At 38.6% G+C, this 23,847-nt stretch overlaps 1 protein-coding gene across 1 annotated transcript; it reads right to left on the bottom strand.

Moving 5' to 3' along the window:
* Window positions 1-902: 902 nt before the first annotated feature.
* On the bottom strand, window positions 903-17,794 carry cmn (calymmin; the record flags this gene model as incomplete). Its single annotated transcript, XM_083932262.1, has 39 exons — window positions 903-907; window positions 998-1,054; window positions 1,724-2,011; window positions 2,142-2,180; window positions 2,264-2,329; window positions 2,572-2,637; window positions 2,734-2,805; window positions 2,908-2,979; window positions 3,620-3,691; window positions 3,789-3,860; window positions 4,380-4,436; window positions 4,606-4,671; window positions 5,524-5,580; window positions 5,715-5,753; window positions 6,170-6,220; window positions 6,488-6,541; window positions 6,688-6,747; window positions 7,188-7,241; window positions 7,388-7,431; window positions 10,205-10,649; window positions 11,018-11,101; window positions 11,665-11,721; window positions 12,144-12,185; window positions 12,561-12,608; window positions 12,705-12,755; window positions 12,850-12,930; window positions 13,027-13,074; window positions 13,150-13,212; window positions 13,291-13,350; window positions 13,434-13,518; window positions 13,609-13,628; window positions 14,562-14,612; window positions 15,536-15,586; window positions 16,465-16,515; window positions 16,599-16,637; window positions 16,829-16,879; window positions 16,976-17,026; window positions 17,567-17,620; window positions 17,749-17,794. The coding sequence occupies 39 exons, from the start codon at window positions 17,792-17,794 to the stop codon at window positions 903-905; spliced, it is 2,769 nt and encodes a 922-aa protein (XP_083788388.1).
* Between the last annotated feature and the right edge of the window lie 6,053 nt (window positions 17,795-23,847).

Here is a 23,847-nt window from a genome sequence, read left to right as displayed (position 1 = left end):
TTCCTCACCATTTACATCCTAAACAGGTCCACACTCAGGACTCTCAGGCACGGTCATGACCACAATGAAACGGAGATTCTGCTCCTTGAAATCCATCATTGGACAGGTGTAATTCCAAGATAGCAACCTGTTGAGCTGGCAAAGTGGCATGCTTTCAGTAGAGCCAATCAAAAAAGGGCTCTTATCCCTAAGCTGGGGTAATCCGCCATGTGCAGTACCGCAGCTGCTCCTTGTCATGGCTCAGACCTCAACTTCACGATGAACAGAGATATATTCTGTGTTTCCCCTGATACAGACTGCCCACATGCTCCAATACAATTGTGTTGTAATCAGGATGCTCTAGGGATTATAACACTCTTTAAGAGGTGGTTAGTTTTGTACACGACACTGATTTACTGGCACTTATAGCTTAGCGTTTACATTAAACACATTAATGCCTATAAATGTATAGGAACACATACAAACGAGTGATTTTCTGTCGGTATTCATTGATGGTTTTATTCAATAAAATTCTGTACAATAATTATAACAGATGTTTGCCACAAGTAGTAAAAAAACCCTCTCCCATGCAAAAATAAATTAGCTTGAATTATGTAAGGATTATTATGAGTTCTTAATATCAGACAAAACTGACTGATTCAATTAAAACAAGGACCATGAGCAGCAGACAAACTCCATTCCCCCTGCAACCAATTATTTGCATGTACAGTGAGCAGTAAGTGCAGGACAAATATACAGAAAGAGAAAACATAACACAAAAGGTTTAAATGCCGTTTCATCTCTACAAACAAACACAACAGGACTATTCGACAAACGGAAAAAAATTAAAATATACAATTAGGGAACATTCAAAAATAATACACAACGGCAGAAAAAGATTATACTTGTCGTTGTCTTCGGGGTTAACCTGTGTGGAGAAAATGAGAGGGACGGTTGTTCAGCCGTCAATAAACTGATAATCAACATCTTTTTAGTTGTTTAGTGATCCTGTTCTTACCTTGATAGCCACTATTCCCAAAGAAGCCATTCAATTCATATTTGCGGTTCTTTGCTCCTGAAGACAATGAAAAGAAAAAATTAAAACTGTTCTGCAAAAGTTCGCAAATTACTTTTATATATTGGAATATCACATATACTGATTAAGTTTTACCTCAAAGCCTCTGCTCAGATTATAATGTTTGGCATGGTGAAGTTAAAGGAGACATACTATATACCTGTATATACCTGTACCCACCCTCTGTCTGAAACACTCTATTAGTGGCTGTCTTTTTAAGCCCACCTACTGAAAAAAGACCAGTCTGCTCTGATTGGCTTGCAAAATACATATGGCACACCTTTGCAAAGGTAGTTCTGGTGGAGATGCATAGATGGGGGACCGTATATTCTAATAATAAGCCTGCAAGTGACATAGGAAGTGGAGCCAAATCTAAACGGCTTGTTGAATCCCATGTTTTCTGATCTGCAGTCCACAAAAAAACTGACTGGGTTTTCTTATTTCACAGTCTGTAGGTTGGTTGGCACTCCAGACACCCGAAAGCACAAGCACTGAAAGAGTGAGTTTTTCACATGTCCCCTTGATATCAATGGGAAAAGTATTACCACTTTCATATATTTCTGGTAAATATGAAGCTTAAAGAGCATAAAGACTGGAAATGGTAAAACAGCTAGCCTGGCGTGTAAAAACCATAACTTATCAAGTAACTTTGATCTCTCCAGGACTTGCCTTGTGGGTGAAAATGCAGTTTGAGATGCTGCTGAATGTGTATCTGACGTGGCAGCTGCTGCTGATGAAGCAGGTCATCAGGTTCCTCAGGCACCTGAGCCACACCCTGCATTTCTGTAGCGGGTGCAGAGTCAAGGATGAGGCCTGCAGTGCCCGCGGGGTCGGGCAGGTCTTCAACACCCGGTTCGGGCATCGCATCAGGTGTTAAGGACTCCGCGGGCAGGTAGGATGGGACAGAGGGGTAGTCCAGGGCAGGGCTGGGAGTGGGAGCTGCAGGAAATGCAACAACTAGGGCGGCAGAGACAAGGTAGAGGGGAAAAAAATAGGTCAATTGAGAAACCGTAAACTAAGATTTCAATCTTGTCTTTATCATCTACTGTGTGTGCCATGTATGTAATTAATGAATCTCCTAGTTTACCTTCTGGCTGTATTTGACCATTTATATAGCCCACATTTTCTGTAAATGACAAACCGTTAAACATTAGCTGAATGCAGTTGAGCCACAAGAGACCACAATGCAGAAAAACACTTTATAGTTACCGTATCTATCAACGGACATCCCCTCGCCTTCGACTGCAGGTGCTGGTGTCGGTACCTCTTCCTTCACTAAGAGGTCAGGAGGAAATAAACAGTAGAGATTAGAGCTCTGCAGTATATGTGTGCTGTGAATTTCTCAAAGATACCCCTTTCCCTGACGCACCGTACGATGTTCCAGCCGATTCTGGCTCAAGAGGAAGGGGCTCATAAGGTAAACCAGCTGCATCTGACAAAAAAATATATAAATTAACTTATTTGTACATTCCTAACCCGACTAGTCAGGTAATTAAGTAGCAATAATGACAAAATACCATAGTCTCCAACAGATCTGCCTTCTGCAGATTCAAGGGGCTGTGACTGGTATTGTCTTTGATTATCTGTGGAGAGATTGACATGAAATCATTGAGTAAACACGCTACAAATGATTGGTATGAAAAGAACACACAAGTATGCATTGTAAGGATGTGTTGTACCATATGTTCCAAAAGATTTTGCTTCACTCCCGAAACCAAGAGCTTGTGGTGCATAGGGCACTTCACCACCACCTTAACAGTTGGCAGCCACACAGAGATGGTGAAAAGTTAAACCAAATAAACAAACACACAAGTGACTGTTAGAAGGTAGCTGTCAAGTTTGCTGAATCTCACCATGTTTGCTTGTTGATTTTCCATTCTGTCCAAGTCCGAGAGGTTCAGGCTGATATGGTGATCCAGCCAGACCTGGAAGAAACAACAAAATAACACAGACAAGGGCTTGAGTGTGTCTGTCTGAAAAAGTAGCGTACTATGGTTTCATGGCTCTGACTATATTCTAATTTTTTCATCATTCACATTTTCATGGATGAGTCATTAAAAGAAAAGTTTGGCATTTAGGGAGATACAATCCTTTGCTTCTTGCTGAAAGTTTGGTGAGAAGATAAATGCTCATCTCTTTTCTAAATATGAAGCTAATGCCAGCAGTTAGCCAACATAGCTTAGAATAAAGACTGGACACATGATTAATTGTTGAGTCACTATTTCCTGGTGGAGGGCAGTCATTTCCTGACCTTTGGTGCCTTTGGTTACCAGGCAAGGAGCCCAAACTAATAAATACAGTCCAGTGCAATTAAAATAGGGTGTTTTTTTTTTTTTTTTGTATGGATTAAGAAAACAAGATATAACATGTTCATTACTGAGCTTTAGAGGTGCTGGTAGGTGCATTTCGTCACCTTTGGACAGAGACAGGCTAGCCCCCCCGTTTCCAGTCTTTAAGGTAAGCCAAGTTAGTTGGCTGCTGGAAGTAGCTCCATATTAACAGAAAAATAATAAGATAATATAATAACAGTATTTCCCAACGTGTTCACAGGTTGTTGTTTTTTACCATATTTGCCAGCAGATTTGGCTTCAGGACTTAGTCCAGCTGGTTGAGCTTCATAAGGCATTCTTCCATAACCTGTAAACAAGATGGAGGAAAAGAGGAAGATAAATAAAGGGTTAAAGGGTGTGTGCCAAGCGAATCACAACCAGAGAGATCAAAGTTAATTAATCACCATATTTGCCGGCTGTATTTCCATTACCGCCGAGACCAAGAAGCTGCCCACCATTGGGGAACCCACCATATCCTGATCAGAAATGGAGGGAAAATGGAAAAAAAAAAAGATCACATGACCCCTCAAAATGGACCTTCAAGACTTTTCACAGTTGCAGATTGTGGATTTAAATTAATCAGCCAATCAATGTGTGCACTTCTGGAATGTATGGAGGCCCATTTCCTCAAATGTGATCAAAATAATGATCATTTCATTATTTTTAGATATTAAGTCATTATTTTAAGAAGGTTTCTCATTATAATGACTTACATCTCATAGAAATGGGCTTCCATAGAATGACCAAAGAAATCTTTCAGCCACCACAAAACCCCTTTTTATCACACCACACTGACCATATTGCGCAGGTGCAGGATCCCCTCCCATGCCGGCACCAAGACCACCTGCAAGTGTTTTGAATTAATATCATCATTAGTATCCCAAGCTGGACATATGGCATCAACATGCCTGGATAAGTTGGTGAGGTTCTCACTAAAACACTAAAGAAGGTACTCACACAATTCTGAAAGACATACTGCTTCACAAATGACTCACCATACTTTCCAGATGATTTGCCCTCACCAGCAGGTGCATAGGGGCTCCCACCGTAACCTGGACAGAAATAGGACCAACAGTTGGGACACAGACTCATTAGACTGACCATGCATGCTTGTATTGATTCTTAGTGTCCTATATTGACTTTAGTATATACAATTAATCGTGCAGTGTCCATATAAACAGACTGAAAATAAAGCATGCAATTATAACATGTCAGACATACCATACTTTCCTGCACCATTGGTCCCTGTACTGAGGGGCTGTCCACCAAATTGTAACCCACCAATGCCTAAATCAGAGTGAGCAGTGAGTGGGCAGAGAATCATGTTGGTTGGAACATAAATAATAAGATTTCTATGAGATTTCTACACACGGTGCTCTATACTCATGAAGCTGTAAATAAAATTCCCTTTTCCTTCCCAAGCTACCTTATAGTGGAATGAAAGAAGCACTCACCATACTTGGTATTTGATTTCTCTGCCCCCATTCCCATGGTCTGACCACCAAAAGGCAAGCCCCCCATTCCTGTAACATTGAATTTGATTGATCAAAAATGTTTCTTAAGTTAACAATATTTGTCTGTACAGACATGTGCTTTTTCTCAACCAGGTTTTCTGCATGAATAAAAATTTGAAAGAAATAGTTATACATACCACCATACATGTTGCCCAATTTTCCATTTGGACCAAGGCCAGCGGCTTGAGGCTCAAACTGGCTCATTCCTGCATGAGTACATAGGAAATGTTTGATCTACTGACTTTTACACCTTGAGATGAATATGCTGCTAACTTGCACATATAGTAGCTTTCAGACCAAGACCATTTCTGCAATCAATCACATTACTGAAGTGAATGCAAACACAGTGACAGACCAACAAACTGGACTTCACATATTGAGAAAGTATGGCAACACATTTTATGACTTTAAAAGCACCTTTGTTGCAAAGTAAAAACACTGGCATCAATGCTTCAGGTGCACAAAATTAGCACTGAGCTCAAAATATGTTGCATATCAGCATTTTGGATCAGTCACTCTTACTGTATGTTTGTTATTTTGTTATTCTGTGTCTGCCTTTGCCCAAACAACACAGACTGATTTTACTGTGGATTATTCTGCTGACTGTTAAATCGCATATTATTACCATCTAGTCCGGCAGGAACCACTGGGGCCCCGTTGTAAGGCATCTGTTTGGCACCACCTGAAGAATCAGCAGTAAATTGGACAATAATGGATTATTTTCACTGTTTCATAAGCCATATTGTGTTATCTAATTTACTTCACACATGTACTATATTTATGTCCAACTGTATCCTCACTTGCCACGCATTATACCTGATTTTCCGTTAGCAACAGGTACACCTTGGTTGAGACCTGGAAAAGAAAGAAATGTTTACTTTTGCTGTAATTCACACAAAATGAACTAAACTAAATTTCATATAATAGTACTTGCTTGCATAGTCAGGTTGTACACCAGCACTGTAGCCATTTCCTAATCCTGCAAAAAAAGACATCACAAACTACTTTAATGCACTGAACTTAGACCTGTTAGCTACAGGAAAATATTGTCTTCAATTATTATGGCTTCATAAAATGAGTCTAAACTTTAAAGCCTATCTGATTTGGACTTGCTTGCTTCACCCAGACCTGCATTTGATGTGAACAACTTATGTAAAACTCTACTATATTAGAACAATTCAAGTACTTTTTTTTTAGATAATAAAGCTCCTATGGGCCTAACTGATTATCAGCTTTATAAGTTTAATAAGGCTTATCCTTTTGAAATGTACCTCCATATGAATTTCCATATCCAGCTCCGAGGTACGCTCCTTGTCCGTAACCTGAGCGCATACAGAACAATTGTCAAAACACACCCCACACTTTATAAAATGATAATTCCTGCTGTATGCCCTATGAGGTTAAATTGCTTTAAAAAAAACAAAAAAAACACTGACCAGGTTGAGAAGGTTTCCCTGCATACGGATATCCAAGGCCTGGCGCACATATAAAAACAAAGGTGATTTGAAAAAACGCATCTAAATTCCCATAGACGTAAAAGAGGAAACTATCAATATTAGCTTTATGTTTATATTGGCAGTAAATATTACCAGCTCCATATCCATTGCTGAGTCCAGGGACGACGAAGGCTCCTGCTCCATAACCTTTGGATAAACAAAACTTCATTGAGACATCTTTACCTTTACCCACATACCATGGAAAAGAGAACCAGAAATACAAAAAGATCTCTCCCTCTCCATCCCCTCCTAGCCCTTTGCTGTCATAGCCGTTTTATTAGCAATTTCCTTACCTGGTTTGTTAGCTTGAGCTCCTCCTCCATTTGAATACCCCCCTGCCCTGGCATCGTGTCCTAAACAACGGCACAATACCACAACTATCAGGGCTAAACGATCATGATCACAACTATAGCAGGTTTCCAGCACCATCTGTGAAATGCGCCATTGTGCACATTTCAAACACATACTGTTGAGTATGAGTAATATTTACCATTACGTTTAGCACCATAACCGTTTGGAACACCTGCTCCATAACCTCAAAACAGATGAAAGAAACGTCTATAAGTATTCTTGTATCTATGCAAAATACACTCTTATGCCACAAACTAAGTCACCAGTGTTACCTTTTGTGTTTGTGCCAGTGGATGCTCCAGCACCTGCATTATAACCTACAACCACAAAACAATGTATAAACTGCATTTTCATCATGTGCTTTGACCTCCAAAAACAATCCCACTTCCTGTATAATACATCGTACATGCAGCCATTGGAGAATATAATACTCCCAGTTTACCAGGTCTTGGTATTTTCATCCATTGTCCGTTTGGTACTCCTGATGGTCCACAGTCTGACAAAAAGTAAACATGCATTACCAGAACAACTCAGGAGTTCAAAATAAAAAACAAACATATGTACATACAGTCAAGCAATAACCCTCCAGGACCTCTTTATTGAGGACTATTTATTATCCAAAGAAAAGAGAGAAATGTTTACCAGGTTTGGTTGGTTTAGATCCTTGTCCCTTTGAGATGGAAGCTCCTCCGTTCTCTGGAAATCAAGAGACAAACTCAAATCAAGACTTAGCTGGGAATAATCCATGTGCAATCTTTCTTTTGAGTGGGACACATGCAACATCAATAAACAAAAATGTAATTAAAAAAAGAAAATCAGTGGGTTAAACTTAAGTCACCTCATGCACCATGAATGCACCGAATTAAACTTCATCAGGATTAAGACAACATATACCACAAGGACAAAGTAACATCAGACTTTTAGAAAGACACATATGTGAATTGGTTAATTCTCAGCCTGCTCCACATGTTAAATTAGTTGTTTGACATTTAGGGAAATAAGCTTATTCCCTTTCTTGCTGAGAGTTGGATGAGAAGATTAATACCATTCAAGTAAATATGCTATAGTTAATTTAGCATAAAGACTGGAAACACAGGGAAACTGCTAGCCTGGCTAGCAAAACAACCTAGCAACCAATTTCACCTACCAGCACCATGAAAGCTCAAAGTTTAAAAAAAAGGACAAGTTATGGTTTTACAGGCCAGGCTAAGTGATTCCCCTTCTAAGATAACAGTGCAGCCTCAAACTATCTGATTGTCTAAGTCTTGGCAAGACAGCAATAAGTTATTTCCCAAGATATCTCTCTTAGAGTGACATGTTGATTATTTTAATATGACAAGTAGGTCAAGGGCTTCAAGAAGAAAACAGAGATAAACACATCGGCTCATAAGTTATTGGTCATTTTCTGAGACAACTCTGAACACAACATGCAACACAGACACAAACAGAATTGTAATTACACAAACATGTGCAGAGCAAAAACAATTATAACCAAGATCACTGGCTAAGATTCTACATGTCATTGTGCCTGCAAAAAAAAAAAAAAAAAAAAAAAAAAAAAAAAAATCACCTTAAAAAAAAGGTCCAATATTGTAAAAACTGACCTTTTATATTATAAAGCGTTCAGGTGCTGTATCAATACTGTGAACGTATCAAAATGCTCAATCCATATAGGGATGCACGCAGCCCGTATTCAGAAACTGCCTTCAAACGAGTCGTCTGTACTTGTACAGTTGTGATGTCACAACTATACTATTTATACACGTACAAAAGGCTGCTAAACTCATTCCTCAGCTACAATGATGATGCAGAGACGCTAAGAGTACAGATGTGGAAGACCCGGGAAGACTGTCAAATCAGAGTGGACTGGACTTTTTCGGGAGGGGGCTTAAAGAGACAGGCGCTAAAATGGAGGGTTTCAGACAGAGGGTGGATAAAGACATATTCAGACAGACAGTATGGTGAATTGTTATTTGAACATTAAAGCATGTAACCATGCTTCAGTGAAAACCCAAAATACAAGCATGAACCTAAAAGAGGCTAATATGGTCCCTTTAATGAGTCTGCAATAGTGTGCAAAATATTAATTTTGACAATGTCATTTATACTATCAAAGTATTACAAGTTAGACTGAATCCTAGACATTAAAACATACTGTATTTTGCAGTGTAAGACACTTGGAGTGATCATATGTCCACAATTCTGCAACAGACGTTTAGGACAAAGTTAGGACAAACACGGGGTCCAGTCAACATTTGCACATGCAATGCAACACTATTAAACACGCCCAGATCAAGATTTAGTTTACCAGTTGCCCCTGTTTCTCCTGCAGGGAGACCTTTGACCCCGAGCCTGTCAGGTCCTGTCTCAGGCTGACTTTTGAAGTTGGCTTCTTCTGGTGCGACCTCAGGCACACCCACAGCCAGTGCTTCTTCGGGGGTGATGCTCCCTTTAGCTTTAGCTGCCACCGTTTCAGGAACAGCTTTGGTTTTCAGGGGTTTGGTGCTTTCAGGGGCTGCATCCCCTTCACTGGTGCTCTCTACCCCAAAATCAACGTTTGCCTCTGCACCTTTTTGCTCAGAGACAGCACTTCCAGTCACATAACCTGGAGGTCATACGTTCCGTCAACATTTCATCTACATGTTATTTGCTAATGTCCCCATACACACCCCATACATTAGAAAAACATGAAGACAACATTTTTGCATTTTATCCATCTCCAGACAGAAACTACAAAATTAAAATGCAACATATTATAAAACATTACAATGGTTCAATTGGCCCACAGCAACATTGCCCCAAATAATCAGAGTCAGATGATGTTTTCAAATGTGCAGTACACAGTTCATTTTTGCATTCTGATCAAAAAGTACATTGATTGTAAAGGTGCACATATCTTTATACATACATTTGATTTTGTTGCCACAGTCCCTGAGATACAAACACACCATTATCACATGTTTTTGTCACTTCAACTTAAAACAAATTATTAAAGTACAGCCATTTTCATTTAAGGCAGTGAAAACTTAAAGTAACTATTAGAGTATAGACTTATCAACTATTTTCTGTGCAGTTATTTGGTATAAGTGGCAGTTTTGTTACAATAAGAAAAATATTATGAACTATATTGATTGACGTTTAATTACTGTGGAGACAAATTAATTAACAGTTTCACAGGTTTCAACAATTATTTTGTATTTGCTATACTGCCCTACAAAAACAGTGCAGTAACTAAGAAATGATTTATACAATTAAAAAATGGCTTTAATGTTTGTTTGCTGTCCCAACAAATTAATATTTGGCACATCTATGATAGATTACGGTTTAATGGCTTGCCATGGTATCATTTCTAATCTCCATGTCTTCAACCATATTATTGATTTAGTAGTTATTGCAATTAGACTTAGCAAGGAAGAATATTTCTCGCAAAACATTAAATTGAGGTCAGGTTTGGGGTACTTGCCTTGAGGGAGGACGGCTGCTGGCTCCGGTGCCGGGTCAGTCTGGAGAACCATTGGTCCAGGTCCAGATGTGGCTGCCTTGGGACCCTCACCCTGTGAGCCCATTGGTTCTGGTTCAGGTGCAGGCTTTAGGCCTTTGCCTTGAGGAATCCGTGTTTCTGGTTCTGGTGTAGCCTGGGGGATTAGCGGTGTCTGTTTGTAGTTTTTTCCTTGAGGTACAGGTAAAGGCAGCTTTTGATATTTCTGTTGTGTCACCATAACAAGGAGGCCGCTCGTTGGCTCAGGGGCAACAGGTGCTGCACCTTCAGTTATTGCTTGTGGAGGTGCAACAACCTCGACTGGTGTTGCACTCGGCTGTGGAGAGAGAACTCCACCTTTTAGGCCCTTTTCATTGGACGCTCCTGCTCCTTTTGTACCCTTCACACTCGGCATCGTACCGTAGCCTGAGAACCAAACAGAGACGTGGGCAAAAAAACATTTTAATGGAAAAATTCTTGTGTAGAGTGAAACTTAAAACATCAGGTCAACTATAAATATATAATATGACAAAACACATGCATGTACAGGATCATTTACCAGTATTGGCTGCTTTAGCCAAGTGTCCATTAGGTATACCAGCAGGACCCCCATAACCTATGAAACATCATTTTCATGAACACATTTCTGAATACTATAAGTCCGTGCAAACAGATGGTTTGCAGATCAATGCCACAAGAAAAAGACAAAGTGATGCTCAAAGTTAATCTGCATCTTTTATTTGAATATCATCATTATATTCGTTATGTTTATGTTATATATACATGATTCTTACCAGTGCCGAGTCCTTCACTGGGCGACACTGCTCCAACCCCTTTGGTGGTTTGTGGTTTTGAGCCTCTGCTTGGCCCTCCGTATCCTGCAAATGAGATTAAAGAAGATTTACTTTGACAAATTACATTCAGTTTGTTAATGAATGAAATTAATTTGTTATTGCATTGCTGGAACTTACCGTTGGGTTTACCTCCATATCCACCGAGTGAAATAAAGTGAGATACAATACATGTTCACATACACATTTCCTTTTTATGTATGCATTTTCTCTGTCCTTTTTAATCTGTTTTTCATTAAACTACAACAATTATTTATCATTTAGCATAGGTGTGCTATGTTTCCGTACTGATAATACTAAATGTAAAGCACAGGATTATTATGAAATATAAATGCAAAAATTAAAAACAATCAACCGTCCAATCACAATTTGGGAGCAGAACCAGTTATTAAAGATGAAGCGAAATAACTGTCCTTTTAAAATACTTTCCCCCTTTTAGTCATGACAGTAAAAACACACATAAACAGAAAAATACATAGAGCAATGAGCATCACATTACACTTCATTTATGTGTTTGACTTGTGGGCATTTGAAGTATTTCATATATAATAGTAGTAAACTGCACATTATTGTATATAAAAGGTTGTCACCGTTGGGTTTTGCTGCATAGCCTTTAGTAACGCCAGCTCCGGCAGCAGCTCCGTAACCTCGGGTCAGACATAACATTAAATTAATATACTAATTCACTGAAACAGAAAAACACTCTACACCAGGAACATTTATGAAACACTCAATATGACCAGTTACCATTGGGCTTAGCTCCATATCCATTGGGAACAGCTCCATTTCCATAACCTATGATAATATAAGTAGTTAAATAAACAACAAGCTAAGATATGGATGTTTTTGTATTGTGTGTGTGTGTGTGTGTGTGTGTGTGTGTGCGTGTGCGTGTGTGTGACGTGTTCACAATGCAAGTTTTACCCGATTGGGGTCTCATTGCACCTCCTCTTGTGGCTCCATATCCTGCAACACATGCATGAAAGCAATTTACTTCATATTCTGGTATAGTCGTAATAAAACAGTATTTTGAATCAAACTACTTTGAAAAAGAAGTGACAGTCCACACCATTGGGTTTGGCACCATACCCATTGGGAATATTACCATAACCTAAAAAACAAAACAAAATCAGAGTTACGCCTACACCCTGTGCTTCACATGAGGACATAGTTATTTATCGTATCGTTAATTCTTTCTATAACCTCTTATATAACAACTTGGTGCAAGAGATGGATAATGGTTTAAATTTTCTATAAAATGAACGATCTATCTATAGCTCAAGAAAGATAATGCTGCCAAAAATAATTACATATATGTAACTGACCACACATTTACCTGGCTTTGATGGCTTGGTAGCTCCACCACTGGGGTATCCATACCCTTAATATATTCACAAACAAGTATTAGTATAATCATTCACCTCATACAGTTAATCTTATAATAATATTAATAATTCAAATAATAATTGATTGCATGTTGACCCACCATTTGGCACAGCTCCATTCCCATTAGGGGCTCTGGCTCCAGCATAACCTTTATATTGTAGATTACGTTCAAATCAGAGGTCAGTCAGTTTTTCTTTTTTTAATGAGCGGGGTATATTAAATTGGATATTATTTATAAGCTTACCATTGGGTTTTGCACCTTGTCCATTGGGCACACCAGCTGCAGCACCATAGCCTGACAGTCAAAAGGGTTCAACATTATAATAAAAAGCATGAAAATAACTAAACACAGAGATATAACTTTAATTTGACCGCAGGGGTTTTCCTACCTGGATTCGGACCCTTCATTCCTCCATTTCCATACCGAGGTCCTAGACCCAAACCGGCGCTACCGTAACCGCCATTGTAGCCTAAAAATATAGTACACATATTAACAAAACACATTTATTTTTTATTCATCCTCACGTTAAGTCTTATCAACACAGACTGACTTGTGTATGACTCACCTCCCACAGGTTTAGCTCCATAACCATTATAACCATGATTGCCGTATGCTGTAAAACAAATAAAGACATTGTTACCGGTATGTTGGGTGGTGATCTCAGTACTGTGTCATGACCTTCACTCACGTTGGCTCCTGGCAAGCTGAGGTACTCCCAGACCTCTGGAGGCTCCCGTCCCTACAGCTGGACCTTGAATAACAGAAGTACACGTGTGTCAAAGTTAATATTGCGAATTACTGGAAAACGAGGCGGCAGAAGATGAGTTACCTGCCCCGTAAGCTGGTCGTCCATATCCTTTTATAGGTTTACTTCCAGCTCCCCCCTGTCCTGTTAAATACAGAGACATGCTTCAGTAATATGACAAACATCGTGTCATAAAAACTCAAACACTGCCCATTTCCCTCTCTTACCATTTGGTCTCGCCCCGTTACCATTGGATGGACCAGCTACGGCTCCTTGACCAAAAGAATGACGATTATATTCAAAGATGTGATGCTATTAACATTTATTTCCTTAAATATGTGTTTTTGAAGTTAAATTTTTGCCGACATTACCACTGGATTTAGCCCCATTTCCATTTGGTACACCAGATCCAGCACCATAGCCTGTCAAGAAGAGGGATTGAATTGACGTTCATACAACACAGTAGATATAGAAACCCAATGCAACATGTCGCTGACACTACAATTAAATAAATAACCAACAGTCAGTGAGGTTTTAAAATTCTGACAGATTTTATAAAGCAACTGAGGCCTTCTTGCATGGGAATGTGCTGAGACTTTTATTTTATTTGATTATTTTCAGACTTAACTGTGGCTTTGGTACTATCAAGTGTCTAATTTTAGCACATCACTGTCTTTGCACCAAGTTAAGTTGGGATTTGCCGGATTCCAACACTTTCCTTCTTTTTATTCTATGAATCTGAAACACACTCTTCCCAAACCGCTCTTAATACATGAATTAAATATGTTTGTACTTAAACCATACACAACCAGATTATATCATTAATATCCAATCAATAAAATATATTCCAAAACAATTCTGTAGGAGTTATCCTACCGTTGCCTTTTGTTCCGTGTCCGTTATACGCAGCGGCTGCAGCCCCATTACCTTCACAGAGATAGAACAGTTAGTTATCTGCATCAATCATCTTTTTTTTTTTAAACCGTTATATGCAAAAACTTGTAATACATGCCTTTATTAAGATTAGATGCCATAATGAGATAACAAAAAAAAAAACAGCTGCAGAAATTACTGAATAAATTTGCCTTTTCAATACGTTTTTGTGCTGCTTGTCATTTTGAGACATTACTTTAACCTGTGAGGCACATTTGCAAATATTTTGTACATTTTGTCAAGTGGTCCTTTCATCAATCATAAAAATAACCCATGATAAAATATAAATTGGTTGCAGTCATAACTGGTTTAATGTCAAATCTACCATCATAGTTAATTTGAAGCAAAAAAACCAAAACAGAAATTGTTTCCTGAATATGAACATAATTATTTATCAGTGGTAATTATCAACAGCCACTTACCACTGGATTTAGCCCCATTTCCATTTGGTACACCAGATCCAGCACCATAGCCTGCCAAGAAGAGGGATTGAATTGACGTTCATACAACACAGTAGATATAGAAACCCAATGCAACATGTCGCTGACACTACAATTAAATAAATAACCAACAGTCAGTGAGGTTTTAAAATTCTGACAGATTTTTAGAAAGCAACATGGGAATGTGCTGAGACTTTTATTTTATTTGATTATTTTCAGACTTAACTGTGGCTTTGGTACTATCAAGTGTCTAATTTTAGCACATCACTTCCTTTGCACCAAGTTAAGTTGGGATTTGTCGGATTCCAACACTTTCCTTCTTTTTATTCTATGAATCTGAAACACACTCTTCCCAAACCGCTCTTAATACATGAATTAAATATGTTTGTACTTAAACCATACACAACCAGATTATATCATTAACATCCAATCAATAAAATATATTTCAAAACAATGCTGTAGGAGTTATCCTACCGTTGCCTTTTGTTCCGTGTCCGTTATACGCAGCGGCTGCAGCCCCATGACCTTCACAGAGATAGAACAGTTAGTTATCTGCATCAATCATCTTTTTTTTTTAAACCGTTATATGCAAAAACTTGTAATACATGCCTTTATTGAGATTAGATGCCATAATGAGATAACATACTTTTTAAACAGCTGCAGAAATTATTGAATAAATTTGCCTTTTCAATACGTTTTTGTGCTGCTGGTCATTTTGAGACATTACTTTAACCTGTGAGGCACATTTGCAAATATTTTGTACATTTTGTCAAGTGGTCCATTCATCAATCAGAAAAATAACCCATGATAAAATACAAATTGGTTGCATTCATAACTGGTTTAATGTCAAATCTACCATCATAGTTAATTTGAAGCAAAAAAAAAAACAAAACAGAAATTGTTTCCTGAAAATTAACATAATTATTTATCAGTGGTAATTATCAACAGCCACTTACCATTGGGTTTAGCTCCATTTCCATTTGCTACACCAGATCCAGCACCATAGCCTGCCAAGAAGAGGGACTGAATTGACGTTCATACAACACAGTAGATATAGAAACCCAATGCAACATGTCGCTGACACAATTAAAAAAAAAAACAACAGTCAGTGAGGTTTTAAAATTCTGACAGATTTTAGAAAGCAACTGATGCCTTCTTACATGGGAATGTGCTGAGACTTTTATTTTATTTGATTATTTTCAGACTTAACTGTGGCTTTGGTACTATCAAGTGTCTAATTTTGTCTTTGCACCAAGTTAAGTTGGGATTTGTCGGATTCTAACACTTTCCTTCTTTTTATTCTATGAATCTGAAACACACTCTTCCCAAACCGCTCTTAAGACACAAATTAAATATGTTTGTACTTAAACCATACACAGCCAGATTATATCATTAATATCCAATCAATAAAATATATTCCATAACAATGCTGTAGGAGTTATCCTACCGTTGCCTTTTGTTCCGTGTCCGTTATACGCAGCGGCTGCAGCCCCATGACCTTCACAGAGATACAGCAGTTAGTTATCTGTATTTATTTTATTTTATTAAGATTAGATGCCATAATGAGATAACATACTTTTTAAACAGCTGCAGAAATTATTGAATAAATTTGCCTTTTCAATACGTTTTTGTGCTGCTGGTCATTTTGAGACATTACTTTAACCTGTGAGGCACATTTGCAAATATTTTGTACATTTTGTCAAGTGGTCCTTTCATCAATCATAAAAATAACCCATGATAAACTACGAATTGGTTGCAGTCATAACTGGTTTAATGTCAAATCTACCATCATAGTTAATTTGAGGCAAAAAACAAACAAAACAGAAATTGTTTCCTGAATATTAACATAATTATTTATCAGTGGTAATTATCAACAGCCACTCACCATTGGGTTTAGCTCCATTCCCACCTAGAACACCAGCTGCAGCACCATAGCCTAAAAGCCAGTAACAGAAACACAGTAAGCATTAATGGAGGCCTACAGTGATGTACATAAAACAACTGAAACTGTGGATTTACCATTCACATGGCGAGTGTTTCCATTTGGTGCTCCATAACCTGGAGATTAAAGAGACTGTGTCAATTGGCCATTTTTAGCATCCCAGCAGTTAGAGCTGTCGTATAGTTACAGTATGTGTTAAACTCTATTTAAAAAAACATTGAGTAAATCACAAATAGTTTATAGAAATGATATATTTAATCTTTCTGTTCTGTTCTTAGAATTTTACACAGCATCACATCTTATATACCATTGCCTTTAGTTGCTTGTCTGCCGTATCCACCAGCTTGAGCCCCGTAGCCTGGCACACAAAGAACAATCAAATTGAATAGTGTTGTTACTGTGTGTGTGTGTTAGTGTGTGTGTGTGTGTGTGTGTGTGTGTTCATGTTTCATACCGTTGCCTTTCATTTGTTGTCCATTGGTTGGGCCGGCTTGAACACCATATCCTGCAACAAAAACCAGAGTGCGACTATATTACAGCAAAGAATCATCAAGTTAAATCAGAATTATTTGTAAATTTGATGCAAACTGGTTGCGAGGTGCAGGTCACATCTACCGTTAGATTTTGCTCCATTTCCATTGGGTAAAACTGCTGGATTTCCTCCTGGAATAAAAAAAAATGCATTAAGGCATTTAGGTCAGAGAAAGGTTAGTGGAAAACATGATTCTGAGTTTAAACATAGTAAAATGTGCTGCAGTACAGTTCAGAAAAGCAACTTTCAACGTCCAGTTTTTAAGCCTATGGGTTGAGCGTTAGTTTAATGGTAAAACATAAGCTGAACATCTTGGATTTACCGACAAACCATGCTTTTTTATTTATTTTTTTAAAGCTGAGCTCCACATTGGAATAACTACCCTGTGATTTTCCACCTTGGCCATTGGCTACACCAGCTGCTGCTCCATAGCCTTAAAAAACAAAAGCATGAGATTAAACTAAAGTTGTTACGCAGTGATAAGTGATATAATTTGGGTACAACCAAACTTACCTTTCATCCCTCCTCCATTGGTCCCAGCAGCAGCAGCAGCAGCAGCTCCGTAGCCTTAAATAGATTTAGATATATGGTGAGAAAAGTCAGAAGAAGCTCTCATAAGCACTTGATGGTGCAAGTGTATTGCCTGAGTGTAACATCAGGATTTTCTTTGTCATGCAGATGATGTCATCACTGACCTATGCCTTTTGTGGGGTATCCGCCATATCCATTTCGTGCACCCATTCCCTGACCAACTCCTTAGACAAAAATAATGAATGAAAACATATTCTCAGTAGCAGATGAATACTGGGCTATAGAAATGTGCCGTTACCTTTCGAGGGCATCAGCATTCGTCCTACACCCCCACCTCCACCATTCTGAGGTTTCTTTCCTGAAAAGCATCGATGTGACAGCTGTGAACAAAAGCTTCAAATCCCACAAATGCAATCCTTTTTATTTTTTTTTTATAAAATCAAAGTGTACAGTGTGTGATTTACCATTAGGTTGTGGCCTTTGACCATTGGATACTCCAGATGCAGCTCCATAACCTTAAACAACACATTTAATGTTATACTGTCAGATTACTACTATTTAAATAACAGAGAAACCCAAACATTTAGCTTTACAACATATCCACTGGGCGTATCCCTACTCCACAGGGTAGGGTTCAAGCTTGATTAACAGTTCAACTGTAAAAGAGATATTCGGGATTTTAATTGTACGTTTAAATTTTCTGTTTTTGGGAGAGCAAGGTCTAAGTGGCTGTTTTTTCTTTCCTGTTTTTCTGAAGCAGGGTTTTTTTTTTCCATCACAGATTTATATTCCATCATTATTTTATTGTATTCTTTTCATGTGGAATCAGGGTGTGGGGTGAAGTATGTTGCAGCCAGTCACCTGGTTCAGTTCAGTCACATGTTGCTGTGTATTTAAAAGTTTGTTTGTGTTCCCCCAACCCCATCATTTTTGTCTCTAAATCATTTATTAAAAACCAAATTCAGTGCCTGGTTGAGTCAGTAGTCAGCTGAACATTTTTTGGGAAGTAGCAAGCCTTGACTAAGAAGTCAATGGAGTGACTGTGTACAAGCAGTAAAACCATTCTTTCCTTCTCGCAGAGGGATGTTAAATTTAGATCGCTGCTGCCACCAAACCGCAGCTGCCTTTGATTTTAGCAAACTGAGGCCGCTGGTAAAGAGCAAAGAATATATAGTTGCTTCGCATCATCACCAGAAAAGTTGGTAGAGGGCCAAAGACATGACAAGAGCTATACAGTGAGCACCGCTAAGATTTCAGTTTAACATGATCGTTTCAAATTTTACAGGCAAACCCGAATGCCTGAGAGACATTTCTCTCATCTTTTTCATCTCTTCAGGATTTGACAGGTTGTACTTCACAAGACTGGAGCAAGCACTGTTGCAGCATTTAGAGCCTTCAATTAATACAAAAAAAAAAAAAAACATTAACATCTCTTCAGAGATCTTCAAAACCTTCAATAATTTATCTTGAATGATTTCTGTTCAAATAGTTCAATCGTACCTTAAATTCTGCCCCTCATATTTTACATTCTTACATAATTAAAATCTGTCATCAGAGTATATGGTGTTTTTTTTTCATATAGACCTCAAACAGTACAAATCTAATAGACATCTTGTTTGATTTTAAACTGATCAAAAAGTAATATGGTAGAAGAAATCATTAAAAGAGGGATTGAGAACAGAAAGTACACAACTGACTCAGATGTTTGGGTTAAATACAGTGAAAACTGTGGTCTTTTAGATAAGATATCATTTTTTTCATCCTGAGATAGGGCTGCAAATAAGGATACATGTGCATCCAAGTTTTTTTAAGACCAAGTAAATGTCTTTACATGTCTCAGTTTCTGAATGAAAAATGTATCTTAATCATCAAAATAGTTGCTGAATATTTTTTGTCGCTCGACAAACCATTTTATCTCTGTCCCGAAGGAAAGTTTTGAAATGGACAAGATATAGATACTGTTGTTGCTGAATTAGGGCTTTTCTCACTATGATACGGTCATGAAATTTACTGAAATTATGAGTCCAAGAAGAAAACTTTAAATCAACAAATATTCTGTTTAAATGGTCTATTTTCTGACATGATAACATTCAAAAGCTTCGTCACACACAGAGACAGGGGCTACCTGTAAGACTTAAATGATGGCTGATGTACGGAGGCTTAGAACAGTTTCTCAGTGCCACCTAACAGTCACCGTCCTCCTCCTCGGCCATATGTCAGCTCATAACTCATGAGACAAGTGCTTTACCTTCCCTCTACAACAGACACATACCACCACACTGACTCAACAGGACACACATTTACAGTATTATCTATTATTAACAGACTATGCAGCTGGGTATCTTCTGGAAGCTTTAAATTAACCCATTTGACCTCACAAGGTGTGTACTGTATCTTGAATGGACGATAGTTATGATTCATGAATTTACAAAATGCATCCCGCAAATATCAAGGTAAAAATTAAAAACATTAAGATGAGATATTCACATTATTTTCACTCACTCCCAGTAGGGGCCCCTTCACTTCACTCACCTAGTGTGTTCGCTGACTGAACCACCCAAAGGATCACCGCGCTCTGAAGAAGTAGCCCCAGCATTGTGGACCTGAAGGGGGGGAAAAAAAGCCCCAAAATGTTTTTAGAACCAGCAGGAGAATGAGAGGAGTTAAAGCAGATGATGTGGAGTGGGCAAATTACCCCAAATGTGAGGGTCTGATATACACTCTGGTGTGAGGGGGCCCCTCCTTCTGCTCTTCTCCAGATCCTCCCCCACTTGTTGGGAGAGACAACCAAGGTGTACACACACTAACTAAATAATTGGGCACTTAAAGTACATTAACACATAGGGAAGCAGAGAGAGGGAGTTCACCAGATTGGACATTGACTGATGAACTCTGGATGGTGCATCACGCAACATGGATTAAAAGGACAGGTCATTGTCTAAGGTTAAAAGTTGTTCAGACTGACCTAACGTCACTCAATGTTGCAAAGCAAATGTATTACCCTGTTAACAGAATGTGCTTTAAGGTATTTAAATGAACTGTAGTCAAGTCAAATATAGCATAGAAGATGACGCATAAAAGCAAGCGTGAACAGACAGTGAGGGGCTCATTGCCACAGTCCCACCATGGAAACATACACACTTGCAGACATAAATCATTCTTAATGTACCACAGTGACAAAACCCCCAAAGTTACATTTGTACATGCAGCTATCTTAATAGTGAGCGGTTCGGCACTTTGACACATTTTGTTCAAATATTACTGTAGACTAAAACAAATACAAAAAAAGAGCATATACAGAAAGCTCAAAATGCAACCTGTCGAGACTATTCTGAGTTTTATTTGTGGATTGACTTTATGACAGAAATTACATCACATCCGAGATGCAGAGGCACCAGTTTAAAAGAGAGATGATTGAAACTCACGAGTTGAGTTCACGCCTCCGTCAGTCTGTAACGTCTCCATGGTCGCAGCCAACACACACACACAGTTGTTGAGAGCGGCCCCTTGTATATTTAAAGAAAGAAAAGAGTAAAAAGAGAAAGATATCTCACCTTTTACATAGATTCCACACTTAAAGACCAAATCCTCTTCTTATGGGGTCAAGGAGAGGTTAACGTCTCACCTCCCGGCCCATCCAGACCTCTCACATACTTGGCTTCTCAACAAAGTCACTCACCATCTCCGCTGTCACTGACAAAACCATCTGTCTAACTTTTTTCACCACCTGGTAACAAAAGTCTCTTTCAATTCTTTCTCTGATCCTTCAGCTTTTCATCTCTTTTGGAAGTATTTTAGTTTTCTCGGGGTTTAAAGCAGGATGTCCTGCAGATCGTTGCAGCCCAAGGGACAAGAATTTTAGGCTGATACTTTATGTTTGAGTTGACTTTTGATCAATGTGACATGCCAATACAGATAATGTAACATTCAGAGTCTTACCAAATAATCTGTTTTAAATCACAGTATGCACAATCACATCCGACTATTTTGAACAGACTCGTGATCCTCAGAGGATAAATTCTTATGACTTGAGTAATCTTCTGACTACCTTTAGTGCCACCATGAGGTTCTCATGTTGAGTGAAATGTCTCAATACCTATTGAAAAGATTGCCTGTGCACAGACATTAATATCCCCCTCAGGATGAATTGTGATCCCTTCCAAAGTGAGATTGTCTAGTATCAGGGCATATGGTAGCAGATAAAAAGGTGTCATACTGTACTAAAATATGACCAATTATACTTTATAATTAATTTAATTATGAATTAAGAGAGTACTGTTACAGTCATTCCCTGGCTGCAATATAAGCTGCAGAGAGTGCAGGTGGGGAAGACTTGGAAATGCTGACCAAATAGAACAGACTGGGCTTTTCAGGAAGGAGAAAAACAAGGGGGTTTCTTTTTACATTAAAGCATGTAAATATGTTTAGTAGAAACCCAAAATCCAAGTACAAAGCTGAAAGTAATATGTCTCCTTTATATCTAACACACCAGGTCAATTTCACATTTAGTGGTTGATGACAAAATACCTGCAAAACCAATTTGTGTTTAATGCTAAAGACTGAAGACAAATAGTCAGTTGGTTGTAGTCTACATCCCACTATCTGTAAATCTAAGCTAAGCACCGAAACAAACAGATGACATGAATTGACACAGTGCCGAACTGTATCAGGTAATGTTAAGACAGCTAAGGTTGGCGTCTATAAGCTCCTATGGTGGGGTTTGGTTTAAGGTGGTGGTCAGGATGTTAGTGTGTCGCTCCATGTACCGAAAAAAAAAAATATGCGGGCTCAAGACCACAGTGCACCCACTGTTCGACAAGAATTCTGACTTCACACTGCCAGATGTGTGCGAGTGTTGTACTCAGGCTCACCAACAAGGCTCTGAGTCAGTGTTTGGTGGACAGCCGGAAGGATCCGCCAAGTGCCAACTGTTGAGTGCTCAATGCTGGGTGGCACCGGGATCAGGCTTCAACTTCACTTAACGTTGCTTTAAAGCTGCGGCAAACAAACCAAGTCTGATAGCTGTGGACAATGAGGTCTGAGCAAAACAAAACACGAAAATACCAGATTTCTATACACTATGAATATATACAAATACGTTTTTTCACGGCCAAACTGTCTTCGGTCCCTTTGTTTTTATATCTGTGAGGTCTACATGAGATGGTGTGTTCGGTAAATATTTGTAGGTTAATGTATAAATTGCCTTTAAGCGATATGACCTCTCCATCCCTCAACATTGGACAGGGCTTGTATAATGTTTAAAAAGTGTCCGTTTTTAATCATTGTAACATAACAGTCCTCAGTATTTCTTGTGTAGTACATTTTTGACAGGGTAAAAAAAGTTGGTCTGGTCTCCAGGACAGTCACTGTTCATGGCTTCACTCATTTGTCTTTCTAGCAGTAATCTGCACTGTGGTTTATTTCAAACATACACCGGGACACTTTATCTGCCCTGGTCCAACATTTCAACCCACTCCGAGGCAATAAGGAAATATTAAATGCCTGCCAACACCAAGACTTTATATAGCCTGGTCAATGACAAACCAAAACATGATGCAGCAGTCTTTGGCTCCTGTCTGCTTCATACATTTATTTTCTCTCTTCCCCACAGTCGCCTCCTGTTCTATTTACTTGGTCACTGGCAAAACTCTCCATGTTTTTCTTCTGCTAATCCCTTTTCCCAGTAACTAATTTGAAGCGTGCTACTCTGTATAGAAATGTCTGATATGGACTTTTCTTTACCAGCCACGTCATGGCCTGCTGCCTGTTTCTCCCTTCAGGAATGTCACACACTGGTGTTTCAGCACAGAACTTATTGGTTAAGTTAAAACTCCCTGCAGCAATAAACTACAAGAAATCTGGAGGACAGGTTTTTTTTTAATGTTGTGTGGCAGAGTCAAGTCACAGCATTGACACACACTGCCTATATAACTTTGTATATCGTTTGAGGTCCCACAGGCACAATTGATGTAGAAGTAAAAATAACCACAGCATTTCCACCTTTAAAACATTTTTTCTTCCGACCTTTTTAAAACCTTGTGTGTAGGCAAGTATTCAAGTAAAATCATGTCCCATTTTCTGTGGCGAGCTTCTGAAACATCAGTTAAAAATGTTTGCATGTAATTCTCTTAAAATTAAGTCATTTAGTAGTAGGACAATAGAATAATGACATGTTTTTGGCCCTGGGGTCTCCAGAACTTAACCTTAACAATCTGATTGGAGGAGAACATTAAGGTTAAGTTGTTTCCCTGAAGATGAGCAAG

The sequence above is a fragment of the Echiichthys vipera genome (assembly GCF_963691815.1).
Source record: "Echiichthys vipera genome assembly, chromosome: 18".
NCBI classification, from domain to species: Eukaryota; Metazoa; Chordata; class Actinopteri; order Perciformes; family Trachinidae; genus Echiichthys; species Echiichthys vipera.
This window is presented reverse-complemented; position numbering and strand designations above follow the sequence as displayed.